We start from the raw sequence: 14043 nt of genomic DNA on the forward strand, positions 1-14043 counted from the left end.
GTGGGAAATTTTCAAGAACACGAGGGAATTCTGCATTTCAACACGAAGCAGCGACATCTATGTCATTGAGAGAAATGTGGATTAAATCTACAAACTAAACTTTTAACGAATATTTCTAGTATGTCTTATTATATGCATTATCTGCAAACTCTAAATATATGAATATATGCTAAGTATTAACGTAAAGATAGAGCAAATAGTGGAAATTATCTATGGAAAAGGACGAATTGGTAGGACGATCGTAATGAAATATCGTCTTTACCGGAACAGGCTCAGTTCACGTAAAAAAACAAATAGCTCAGTTAGTTAAAACAACGAGTCTGTATGCTGAAGGTAGTGGGTTCGATCCCGTGGAAGTGCCGTTATCATTTTTATCACTACACTACGGTTATTTTTTTTTTATTTTTTTATTTGGGAAAGAATCAAATTGTAACGTATGTGTAAAACTCATGACGATACCAAAAAAAGAAAAAATGCTATTGTCGCACTTGCATTAGCGTCCCTAATTTTGTTTGCAAACAGTTTCGTAATTATTTCCCCTGTGCTCACTGCTCACCATATGCTCGCTGGCGCATAACGAATGTTTCCCAGTAAATGTTAATTCCAATTTGGAGAATTTTATAAAGTTTCACAATATTTCTCACTAGATAGTCTTCTATCTACGTGTTTGGATATTTTGATAACAGATTTCCCTATTAAATGTTTAATTACGGAAAAGTTTTACAATGTATTTGTATTGAATTGAAATTGTTTTGAATTTACTACATAAGGTAAGTAGACCGAAGGAGGAGAACTCAAGTAATTGATATTCTACGTAAAAGCAACCTATTGTAGAATGATGATGCTTCTTACCTTCAGCACATAATCTTTACGTTAGAGAGTCAGACAGAGAAAAATCCTGGTTTTTCCTCCTCTATGACCACCCATCTTAAACCTCTACATATCATTATTCGTCTCACAAAATTTCGGTGCTCCAAAAACATTCAAATAATGATAATGATAATAATAATAATAATAATAATAATAATAATAATAATAATAATAATAATAATAATAATAATAATAATAATCCTGAATATGCCATCCTTACATAATGTAGGATATCTTAGTTTCCTAGTTTAAATCTTAAATATCTTAGTTTAAAATGCTTTCTTTAGTACTTATTGGAGCAACCATGTAGGAGGGGGTACGACTTTTTATTTTGCCCCTCTCATTTCAGTAGCCTTCCAACAGAAAGTAATTTTTGATAAGCAGGACAGACAAAATGAATAAGAAATATATTTACAGCATCCTCTCCCCTTTCATGATTGGAATATCACGTAATATTTTTTATTCTACGAAAGATGGCCCTGTGCGGTTAGGGGTAGGTAACTAAAAAAATACCTAATATATAGCGCCCCTTGATTGTAATATTACCGCTTCTTTATTTGTACGAGGGAGCCCCTACACAATCAAGGATGACAAAAAGAATAGGAAGAGTGTCTATTGATTCCAGTGGTGGATCCAGCACGAATTCTTGGGGGAGGGGAGGGGAAGTGAAACATTCTTTTGATGATGTGAAGCTGTCACAAATTACCACTTAACTAAACTAAACAATAGTGGGGGGGAACCGGAACCCAGTCAGTTTAAATTGATGTAAAAGTTTAATTTTTGGCTTCATATTAAAGTTTTGGTTTCAAATGAGAATTTCAGTCCAAGTGGTCAATGATCAAATCTCGTGGGGCTCTTCAGTGTAGGCTAATACGGCCCCCTTATGAGAAAAGGCAAAATTATTAACATGTTTATAACTTTCGAATTTTTCGTCTATTTTAAAGAAATATTTTGCTTCGTATTAAAGTGTTGGTTTCAAATGACAAATTCAGTCCGAGTGGACAATGATCAAATTTCCGGCGGGGTCTTCAGTATAGGGGGCTACGGCTCGCTTATGGGAAAAGGCAAAAATATGAAAATGCTTATAACTTCCGAATTTTCCGTCTATTTTAAAGAAATTATTGGCTACATATTAAAGTCTTGGCTTCAAATGACAATTTCAGTCCGTGTGGACAATGATCAAATCTCGGAGGGCTCTTCGGTGTAGGGGTTTCGGCTTCTTTATGGGACAAGATTCACGTAATTGATATTGCAAATTTTTTTTTGTATATATAAGTGGAAACTTGCACCATTTGGTTAATTTTACCTCTTATGTTTTGCAGATTCATATTCCAAGCAATAGTTACTTCGCAGAGCTAAAAGAAGGCACTTACTAGTTTCATTAAAATGAAATGTCTTTTATGAGAGGAGCAGACGAACGAACAGGCACCCAAACGTTGGTTGAGTCGTACGGTTGAAACTCGTTAAGCTCGCTTCAATTATTATTATTATTAATAATAATAATAATAATAATAATAATAATAATAATAATAATAATAATAATAAAGCATTGCAGGGACCTTTGGTGCAGGGGGTCCGTGGCTCGATTCCACTTCGTGCCAAGTGAAATTTGAGGTGGACAAATACCGTGTGCATGGGTATGTGTTTTCTTGAGATTTTCCATTTTCCTCCCACTTTCTTCATTTCACCATTTCATTCATCATCATTCTCCCTTAGCGTAGGTGCATAATCGTCCAACGTTAAACTAGATATTGCAATTTCAATAATAATAATAATAATAATTAATTCAACTGAAAGGACTGTAATTTATGTGGACAGCAATTATCATAAATATGCAACCATTATAAAAACAATGCTTTGAGTAGAAAGATAATCCTTCCCAAGTGTTAACGAATGCGCACGAAATAAGACATGTCTCGAGAAAGAGACAAGACGCGCTTTGTGACATCCAAGATAATACGAGGCAAATGTTTTGGACACGAGATAGCTTGTAAAATGTCTCGTCTTGTCTGGAATGTCTCGAAAACAAAAGTCTAAGTTTTAAAATTATTTTTCAAGATCTATTCTCTCAGAAGTAGTTCTCTGCCTTAAAATTAATAACGACATTTGTGATTTAAGAAAAGATAAACAATGCCTAAAGTTAATAGTTAACTTTTCGAAAAGAAGCTTCATTAAGGGTGAACCTGAAAGATGTCCACAAACTTCGGGAGGTGATTCGTGACATCAAAAGGAGACAAATGGTCCTCTTGCAGTTTTCGAATTCAGCTTCGTTGTCGAGATACATGGTTGCCAACTGGTCGTGTTTGAGAAACTCACTGGGAATAAATTCAAGTCCAAGAATAAACTACTACTCATATATTTTTCAGGTCAATTGACTTATACCATGTTGTAAGGTCAAATATTTATTTATGAAGTGTGTACAAAATTCGCCAGGGTCTTTTCTGAGAAAATCGTCGAGAAAAAGTCACCTCCAAGAATAAACTACCCCTCGTAAATTTTTCTAAGAGAAATATCTGATACTGCAATATAGGGTTGTTAATTAAATATTGATTAATGAAAAATAAACAAAATTGTTAAAACCATTTTTGAGAAAATAGCGTTTCTCGATTTTCGGCTGTTGGTAACCACACTTATTTTAGGTGGTAGGAAAAAATGGAAAAGCTCCTGTAAGAATACTAAGTAAACCCTAAGTTTAAAATTTGGTGTAGATAAGTTGAACGGTATGGCCTCTAGGCGAGTGCATATAAAAGTGTGGCGAACGGACGGACCGGAAGGATGGGTGTCGAAAAGTCACATTTTCGGTATGTAGACGCCATGAAACATGTAAATCCGTTGAAATCTGAATTTGATATTATTTTCACAATCACTATATTTTCGTCTCTCTTTTGTTGCTCGAAAAAGAAAAGCCTGAGTTTACCACAAAAAGCTAGGGAGTTTCTCAAAAAATATTCAATTACAGGGCCACCGCACTAAACTTTTTCAATTCAATTTCTTAACTGTGTTAGGCCGCAGTTGTTACTGAAGTGTGTATTTGGATAATACGAATAAAATTATCGTATTATTCAAATACATCGAATGTCAGATTATCGAATAAAAAACTTCGATTGAAGAAAATCCATACTACCAAACTAACTCACACTTTGAGCACATTTTCATTAGACATATAATAGACCAATTAATGCAATCATTGTTTATGAAATATGAAAAAAATCAAATGAGTCACTTTGGGAAAGTCGTTCAAAAAGAACACCTCAGGAGTAACCTACCTCTTGTGAATTGTTTCGAACAATGAGTTAAGATATACTTTTGGTTATTAATGAAATATTTATTTGCGAAATTTGAACAAAATCGCCTGTCGTTCGAGAAAATTGTCGGGGAAAAAACCTTGACCCCAAAAATAAACTATCCGTTGTAATTGTTTTTCATAGAAATGACTTATACTAAAATATAGGGTTATTAATGAAATACTTATTTATGAATTATCAATAAAATTGTCCGAGTAATTTTTGAGAAAATCGTGAGGGAAAAATAACTCCCCGAATAAACTATCTCTTGAGGATTCTTTCAGGGTAAGCGAGTTATTCCATATTACTAGGTTTTTAATGAAATATTTATTTCTGAGTACGAACAAAATTGCTTGACTCATTTTTGAGAAAACGGTGGAGGAAAAACACCCACAAGAGTAAACTACCCCTCGCATATTTTTTCAGGACAAACGAGTTTTGCCATATTGTTCGGTTATTAACGAAATATTTATTTTTGAAATATGAATAAACTCTTTTGAGTCGTTTTTGAGAAAATCGCCCAGACAACACTCCACCAAGAATAAACTACCCCTCGCATTTTTTTTAGGACAAACGAGTTATGCCATATTGATAAGTTATTAATGAAATCTTTATTTATGAAATACTAGCAGCGTTCACCCCGCTTCGCTGCGGTCACCCCGGAACGCAATAAACTTTGTTACTTAGATAATTTTTACTTTTTCGCTTTCAAGTGATATGATAAAAACCATAGAAGATTGCAGTAAATGTTAACATTATATCGCCTGTCATTTATGTTAACCCGCCCCGCTTCGCTGCGGTCACCCCAACCCGCCCCGCTTCGCTGCGGTCATCCCGGAACGCAATAAACTTTGTTACTTAGATAATTTTTACTTTTTCGCTTTCAAGTGATTTATAGCGCCTGTCAGTTATGTTAACCCGCCGAGTCACAGGGTCATGCGGGTTGCATATAAATACGTTTATTTTTATACCTATGATGAACTAATAACAAAGGATTTGTACGTATGGACACCTGAATGGTCAATTATCTCAAGACACTGGTAATTGAAAATTAAAGTGATATGATAAAAACCATCTAGGGTCCACATCCTAACAACCCCCCAAAAATGAAAGAAATCGCTTCAGCCGTATTAGCGTGATGAGCGGACAAAGGATTTTTTTTACGTATTGACACCTGATTGGTCAATTATCTCAAGACACTGGTAATTGAAAATTAAAGTGATATGATAAAAACCATCTAGGGTCCAAATCCTAACAACCCCCCAAAAATGAAAGAAATCGGTTCAGCCGTATTAGCGTGATGAGCGGACAAAGGATTTTGTGCGTTCTCTTTTATATATATAGATGAACGAAAACATTTGAGTCCATTTTGAGAAAATCACTGAGAAAAAACTCACCCCTAAGTATAAACTACCCCTTGTAGATTTTTCTCAGATAAATGCCTTATACCACAAAATAGGGTTGCTAATTAAATATTGATTTATAAAAAAAGAAAGAAAACAAGATCGTTAGAGCCAGTTATGAGAAAATATCTTTTTTTTATTTTCATCGTACAGGAAACTACCCTTGTTTTGGGAGTAGGAGGGAAATAAAAAAAACTATAGGAAATACTATGAAAATCTTAAACTAAAATTTGGTGCAGATAAGTTGAACGGTATGGCTTCTAGGCGAGTGCACAGAAAAGTGTAGCGAACGGACGGACGAACTGATGGACACGTATCGAAAAATAACTTTTTCGGTGTTAGGGGCTATAATACGTGTAAATTCGTTGAAATCTCAAATTTGATTTTTTTTTCGAACACCATACTTTCTTCTCTCATTTGTCACTTCAAAGTAAAAGGAACTCAGAACTACAGATAAAAGACACCTACTTTTACACATAGACATTTATTGATTTAAAACTGTTTTAGTTTGTGTCATTTCACTTCCAATTGAAAGGTTTTACAATGATTAACGGCATACCAACGACGAGACGGAAGTTTTCAGGAAGTAAATGCATTCAGAAGTCTAGACTGCATTACAGCCTGTTTTTATTTCTGCAATTGTTAACAGCTGTAATTTCGTCCAAACGCTACATGAAGTAATTTTTGGTTGACGTCATTGTATTACTATTTTAGTATTGTTCTCTTCAGACTTGGTTGAAGTTTTGTCTTAACGGTTATACATTTTTTCTTTCTTATTTCATCGTTACACATAAGAACAAAATGTTATGGTGAGTGGATAGATTCGAACCTACGAACATTGAGTTTATATTCTTCCAACACTTTACCAATGGACCAAGCTTTGTCTTCACGTTAACGCCCGGTTACAGGGTTTACTACGATTTAAATAAAATGGCTGGCTGTTAGAATTCCCTGCTCACATATTTCGATAAATAATTTTCATTGCTTCGTAGATACGTAGAGCAATGTTTAGATACACATTTTAGGAGAGTGAATTTTGGTGTATATAATAATTTCATGCCAGGTAAAAGTTAGATAAGTTTTGATAAAATGTTTCATATGTAGTTCTCAATAATAAGCTTGCTGTTCAGAGTGAAGTTCCAAGATTCAGCATTGCCTAGCAGTTTTTGCTATTAATATCCCTTCTAACAATATTGGCAGGGGACAAACGTTAGGCCGTGTTGAAGCTTTTTGCTCCTAATTTAGTTATTTTACTTATTTAAGGAATATATTGAAAATTGTCAGCAGGCACGTATGCAGTAATTTATTTCGGGAGAAGTCCGACTTCAATATTAGGATAAATTATAATAAAATTTAAAAGATAATCCTTAAATTTAGGCTAAATTTACAGAGAAGTTGGGATTTCAGAGGGGAGTCCGGACCACCTGGACCCACCCCTAAATGCGTCCTTGTTTGTCAGTAACGTTTCCTCATTTTGAAACCCTCAAAAACTTCGGATATATAAAGGAAAACGAGTTATTTTCGATAAAATATCACTTCAGAAGACGCGACAGTTTTATTGCACATGGTGGTATCCCAAGCTCACAAGGGCAAGAATTCATTAATTTTGATTCTCTGTCATTGTGCTCTATCGAAAGGTTAGGTTTGTAACATATTACTCCTACGAACAAGCATGACTGGCAGATAGGAATACTGAACACAACTCCAGAGAAATGCATGCTGAACTTACGTTTATAGCTACGCTTTGGTGATTTGCCCTCAAGGTCAATCGAGTGGTAATTCAGTTCCGTCTCTGTTCTTAAGCCATGTTCGTATTACTTCGAACAGTTTTGATAATGAAAAGCATGCCTCTTAATATAACAGACTTCTTTCGCGTAAGAAATCGAAACTCAGTTGGTCAGAGCAACTAGTCTGTAAGAATTAGGTTGTTAGTTAGTTAGGAGCCCAGTACGAGTAAGGGTTTTTATTACTATTGTTTTTATCTTTTTTATGTGAGGAAAAATCAAATTGTGACATCGCGATTCAAATGTATTTGATTAGGTAGCTTTGTCTTAGCTAAACTTTAAACATCAGTAACCGTCGAAATTATTTCGCCAACTGATCACTTACTGAACATTTCAAACACGTCAAACCAGTGGCATAACATGAAGGTTAACCTCTCCTCCGCAGGCCTTAGTTATGCGTCCGTACTTTCAAGGGCGGACTAAGGGCCGGGCGACTGCCCGGGGCGCCAGAGAAAGAGGGGCACCAAAACGAGCCTCAAAAAGTAAATTTTATAATGTGCTTTCTACTGACGTTTTTGGTTTATATTCTTGTAAAGTAGTGGCAATTATATGATCTTTTTCCATTTCACTATGGAAGAAGAGAGTTTCATAGTAGTAAGGGGGCTGTATCGAAAAATTGAGAGATGGCATGTAGAATAAAGAGTGTTAAATAATAATAACAATAATAATAATAATAATAATAATTATAATAATTATAATAATTATAATAATAATAATAATAATAATAATAATAATAATAAATATGAATGTCTTTGGAGAGCCGAAATTATGTGAGACGAACAATGATATGTAGAGGTTTAAGATGGGTGGTCATAGAGGAGGAAAAACCAGGATTTTTCTCTCTCTGACTCTCTAACGTTAAGATTATGTGCTGAAGGTAAGAAGCATCATCATTCTACAATAGGTTGCTTTTACGTAGAATATCTATTACTTGAGCTCCCCTCCTTCGGGCAACTTTGCTTATGTAGTAAATTCAAAACAATTTCAATTTAAGACAAATATTTATAGAGAAAATTAAACATTTAATAGGGAAATCTGTTATCAAAATATCCAAACACGTAGATAGAAGACTATGTAGTGAGAAACCTTGTGAAACTATAAAATTCTCCAAATTAGAATTAACATTTACTGGAAAACATTCGTTATGCATCAGTGAGCACAGGGGAAATAATTACGAATCTGTTTGCAAACAAAAATTAGAGACACTAATGCAAATGCGACGATATTTTCTTTTTTTTTCTTTTTTTTTGGAATCGTCATGAGTTTTACACATATGTTACAATTTGATTCTTTCCCAAATAAAAAATAATTAAAATAACCTTAGTGATAAAAATGACAACAGTACTTCCACGGGATTCGAACCGTCTACTTTCGGTATACAAACTCGTTGCTTTACCTAACTGAGCTATTTGCTCTCTTACGTAAGCTGAACCTGTTCTACAGTAAAGACGATTTTTCATTACGATTGGGCTAACAATTCGTCTTTTTCCATAGTTAATTTCCACTATTTGCACTATCTATACGTTAATACTTAGCATAGATTCATATATTTGGAGTTCGCTGATAATGCATATAATAAGACATACTAGAAATATTTCGTTAAAATTTTCGTTTGTAGATCTAATCCACGCTCTCAATGACATAGATGTCGCTGCTTCGTGTTGAACTGCAGAATTCCCTCGCGTTCTTGAAAATTTCCCACTTTAGCAGAGTTGGTAATTCTCGAGATTTCTGTCGATTTAATGTTTTTTTGCTTCTAATTTCTTTATTTTAAGCTAATATCTAACACAAATATTAAAAACGGGTTTGTTATTAACCTGTCCTGCTGGGGAAACCTTCCGAAATTTCGAACATATAAAGAAAACGGAGATATTTTCAAAAAACTTCAAAATAAAGAGACGCGTCATTTATTTTGCTCATGGTAGTACATTCATTTCCAAAATGATTGTCGCATGTCTATAACTATGTTGTTGTAGGAATATAATTTGATAACGATTTTGCCCAGTATCTCCTATAATGTTACTATGTGTATAGTCGGCAGAGACACGTATGTGGTAAATTTCATGTCAAAAGAGCTGTAAATAAGAATAATATAACAAAAAAAAAAAAAAAAAAAACTTTTCTTGTTCATTTAGCAACATTTTGCTGTACTCATTCTAATTTTCGTATTTATAAAGTTTTTCCTATGAAATTTACCACTAATATACATTTTCCGATTATACACATAGTAACAGTATTAGAAGTACCCTGCGATATCATTATCCGATTATATTCGCACAACGAGACAGTTATAGATATACGACCATCATTTTGGACATGTGTGTACCTCTAGTAATCCTCCGGTGAAGTGTTTACAAATATGCAGCGTCGTGTCCAGACATAACTTCAGATTGCAAAACAACATTTACAACATCTCCTGTAGAGAAACCTGCACTGCGGTAAATGCGATTTGAAATTTTACTCATCTACCATTTACCCTGCACGGTTATTTTTTTTTTGGATACCCTGTAGAAAACAAGGAAGGAACCAACCATTTTTAAAATTTTAAGCAATGTAGCAACATATAACCATGTTCTTCGTATCTCGAGAACGGTTTGAGATATTGAATTGCTGTACACAGCATTATGAACTCATCGTTTAATAAGAACCATTTACGTGAATGGGTGTAATACAACGATGCCATGGAGGACATAATGTGGTATTAGCGTGGGATCGAAATCACGACCGAAGCCTGAATTCAGTGTGGTTGGTGGTTGCACAGACAGTTATGCAGTATCAACCCGAATACTATAGGGCGTTTCCCACCGCTCTGGCACACCTCTGGAGATTGTATTCTGGAGATTTCAACCAAAATTGCTATTAAGTAAAAAGATCAGAAGCGGTAAACTTTTTATGCGATTTTGAGTGTAACTACACATTCTGTGAAAAAAAAGCGATTAGTTGAGGTAAGTTAAAATTGGGGTAGAAAAAAATCAGGATTTAAAAAATATTTTGATTTTTTACTTAAAACATTTTTTAAAATTTAAATCAAATGTTTCTCCTTTTATAGTACAAGTCGCGAACTGAAGAAAAAACATTAGAAATCAGTATTAAATGTTAATTATGCAATTTAAGTGAAAGTATTGGGGTTCAATTTTGAATTAATCCCCAATCGTTAGCCTATTTCAATCCCAAGCAATGTTTTTTAAGCAATAAGAAAAAGTACAGCAACATTTATCAATATGATACTTTTTCACAAAAGTTGCTTATATTTGGCAGGGACATATTTTTAAAAAATCGGAACTAGTTTGCGGCACGAAATATGTATAAAACATAAATTTCGCCTAAAGTTATAAAAAAAAAAAGTTTCGGAGAAAGGATCGGAGCCCTCTAAATATTCCCCGTTGGACGTAGGGTTTTTAAATAGTTAACGATTTAAAAACCCTACGTTACGAAGAGAAGAAAGTAGATTGCTCCTCTGCCGTTCAAAACGGGATTTTCTCTTATCATCCTCTGCATGACACTCGTTTTCATAGTGTGCTGTATATACATTTGAGTCTCATTGTATTATGATTATTACTTTCCATAATCGAAATAACAGAACAGAAACGGGATTTTATTATTTTCACTTTCATTAATTTATTTTGGAATTTGATTTAAATCAATCCAATCCTGCTTAAAAGTCATATTGTGGGTCCAAGCCAAAAGTTTTAATGACAAGAAAATTAACAGTTCTTTTTCTTTTCTTTTCTACGCACTGTCAAAGTGTTATTGTACTGGAAATTCCACAAATGACGAAAACTATCTTATTCTAAGCCCTGCTCCTACTGTAATTCTACACCAGGACCTCGAAAACTGCAACAAATATTAGTTTTGGCGAACTTGAATTAAACGCTTTTCCCACAAGAATATTATATAACTTATATTTAATTTGTTGTTATTATACTCTGTTACTTATCTAAGCTGACGGGATGGTACCTACTAAAACAGGCCCTGGCCGATACCTTCCCAAATCCTTTCCATTGTTGTTGTTATTGTTATTTGTTATATATCCAGTATAAAAGGGCCTCAGGGCTGTATCTGGTAATTGTTAAATAAATAAAAATAAATAAAAAACCGGTTCTTAAAAAGTACTAAACATGTCATTCTTCTAGCCACTCACCTCTGTTTGCATCGCGGAGTCTACCATCTCCGCTCTCTGGTTGACTGGTACTTGGTTCACTGTCCATCTTGCTGTATAGTGGAAGTTAAAGTAGATTAACGTTTATTATTATTATTATTATTATTATTATTATTATTATGATACTACTACTACTATTAATAATAATAATAATAATATCCAGTAGTATATCACTGCAGTCATGTAACTAAAAACTCTTACGTAAAATATATAAAGATATTTTAAAAATGTCTGCATCTTACATCTTAATTTTACAATAGGCTACAATAGACATAATGAAAATAATTTCTAGTGATTTGTTACTTGCATATTTCTCTTTTTGTAAACAGGTGAAGGTAAGCAAGCTGATGTCGTTTGTTTCCAAAAGGCATCAATAGTTCCACAAATACTGAATTTCAATACACATACACAACATCATTCACATAATGTTCTTCAGAATACTAATCATGATGCCAAAATGCTCTATACAAGCCTCTACTAAATTAATGGATAAACTTTGCGAAAAAAAAAAAAAAAATAGGGGATATTTTCTCTTAATACTCTTCCTAATAAAGAAAATAAAACCAATAACCTAATAAATAAAACCAATAACAATATAATTTCGTTACACTAAAACAGGAACTGAGCAAAGGCTCCTCTGCGAAGAAAGTATAGAGGTGGAGTCCCAACAGAATTTTTGTACTGGGTTTTTGTTTAGTCGAACTTCAGCGACAGATAAATTTGTTGGCATTATTTCACTGTAGGAGGTCAGTCCTTTCAGAAATATATATATATATATATATATATATATATATATAAAAATCTGGTTGCTTCGGAGCCATTATGGTTTATGTTAAAACTAACTAAGTAACTATATGGCCTATAGAACCCGGAGGTCCAATACATCGTTCAAAAAAGCTCTCCACTGACTTTTATCCTTAGCCAACTGGATCCAGTTTCTACTTTGTATTCCTATTTCTGCGAAATCCACCTCAATATTGTCCTCCCATTTGCGCCCAGTCTTTCTAATGGTTGTTTTTCGATTGGTCTTCCAGTTAAGACTTTGAAAGCATTCCTACTTTTTTCCATCCTGGCTACATGGCCTGCCCACATGAGCCTCTTCGACCTGATGACCCTAACAATGTTTGAAATTATGTAGTTCCTCGTTATGAAGTCTCCTCCATTCCCGTTCCCCTTGGGTACGAATATTTATGGTTTATGTTACTGTGCGAAAAAGGAACGCGCGAGGACGAGCCAGCGAGCGAGACAGAAGGGTCCAAATATTTCTAGTCCCTGAATATAATTAACTGACTTCAAGAAGGAACAAATATTCGCAAATCTTTCTCTAGAGAGAGAAAAATAAAATATCTGATTTTCAAAAAAAAATATATTTACTATTTGGTATTTCCGAGGTTTCTCGTCAATCCCTTTTTAACACAAAAGAGAAAAAAATCTGTTATTAAAATGTACCGGTACGCCGTACCGTTGCGTACCGTCAAAAATAAAAATTATATATATATATATATATCGAGAGAGAGAGAGAGAGAGAGAGAGAGAGGGAGACAGAGATAGAGATAGATATTTGAAACAGAAGAAAAGAGTGGAAAAGCAGTATTTCAGGAAGGGATCACGCAAGGATGCTCATTGTCACCAATTCCGTTTAGTATCTGCATTAAAGAAATTAAAAATACCAGCGCAGCCTAGGGAAAATTGTTCACGGGCAGAAAATTCACGCTAAGAAGTGTTAACGATATCGAGCTGTTGGCAGACTGTGAGTAACACTTAGAAAGAAGTATGAATTGAATGTAACAAGTGCTTCGCAAAAGTTTCAATATGAAGATCAATAAGATCCAAACGAAAGTTGAGAAAAGAAAGCGTAAGAAAAAACAATGAGAATAATGAAGATCACAGTCGACCGGAATTGCTGGAATTCTGTTATCTAACGAGTACAATGACAAGTGATATTAGAGGCAAACAAATGAAATATAGGGAATAGCTCCAAGAAAGCATTCGAAGCAAACAGGCAAAACCCTCAACTCGAAAACACAGACACAGAATTGATGAAATATCTGATGACAGCATATGTATACAGAGCAGAGGAATCAGGCTAGCAGCTACGAGTATAAGGTCGGAAAGCAAAATACCCAGAAGACGGGCGTGAATGAAACATACCAACCAAATAATACAAGATGTAGAGAAGAAATGGCACATGGAAACAAAATGTCTGGCAGAGGATAGGAAGCTATGCCAAATCAAGCAAAAGATTGCTGATCGAGAACTCACTTTTACCGACGAGTGTAAGATAAATAAGCAATAGTACTTTGATTGTTTTCTAAAGAGCTGCACAACAGTAATGTTAACTATCCTTGTAAAATACACTTAAATATATTTACATAGAGAAGTTTTATTATTGTTACTTACTTTTAGAATTTTAAGACTAGCTCGCTAAAAAAAATCACATGTAACTTTACTAATATTTTACAAAAATAAAATTAATAATATAAAGAAAAGCAAATACTAGAGAAAAAAAGAACAAACAAAACATGAAAAAGAAAGAGAAAAAT

The 14043-nt window shown here is 34.1% G+C and overlaps 1 protein-coding gene across 8 annotated transcripts in view; it reads right to left on the minus strand.

Moving 5' to 3' along the window:
• The window catches only part of LOC145674372 (uncharacterized), a 104921-nt gene that overhangs the window by 34968 nt on the left and 55910 nt on the right, over positions 1-14043 (minus strand). For all 8 annotated transcript variants that reach the window (XM_081744348.1, XM_081744341.1, XM_081744342.1 and 5 more), the window contains one exon: positions 11483-11553. In XM_081744348.1, the coding sequence (XP_081600474.1) occupies positions 11483-11553 (71 nt within the window). The remainder of the gene's footprint in view (positions 1-11482; positions 11554-14043) is intronic.

The sequence above is a fragment of the Thermobia domestica genome, chromosome 17, assembly GCF_964235325.1.
Source record: "Thermobia domestica chromosome 17, izTheDome1.hap1.1, whole genome shotgun sequence".
Classification (NCBI taxonomy): Eukaryota; Metazoa; Arthropoda; class Insecta; order Zygentoma; family Lepismatidae; genus Thermobia; species Thermobia domestica.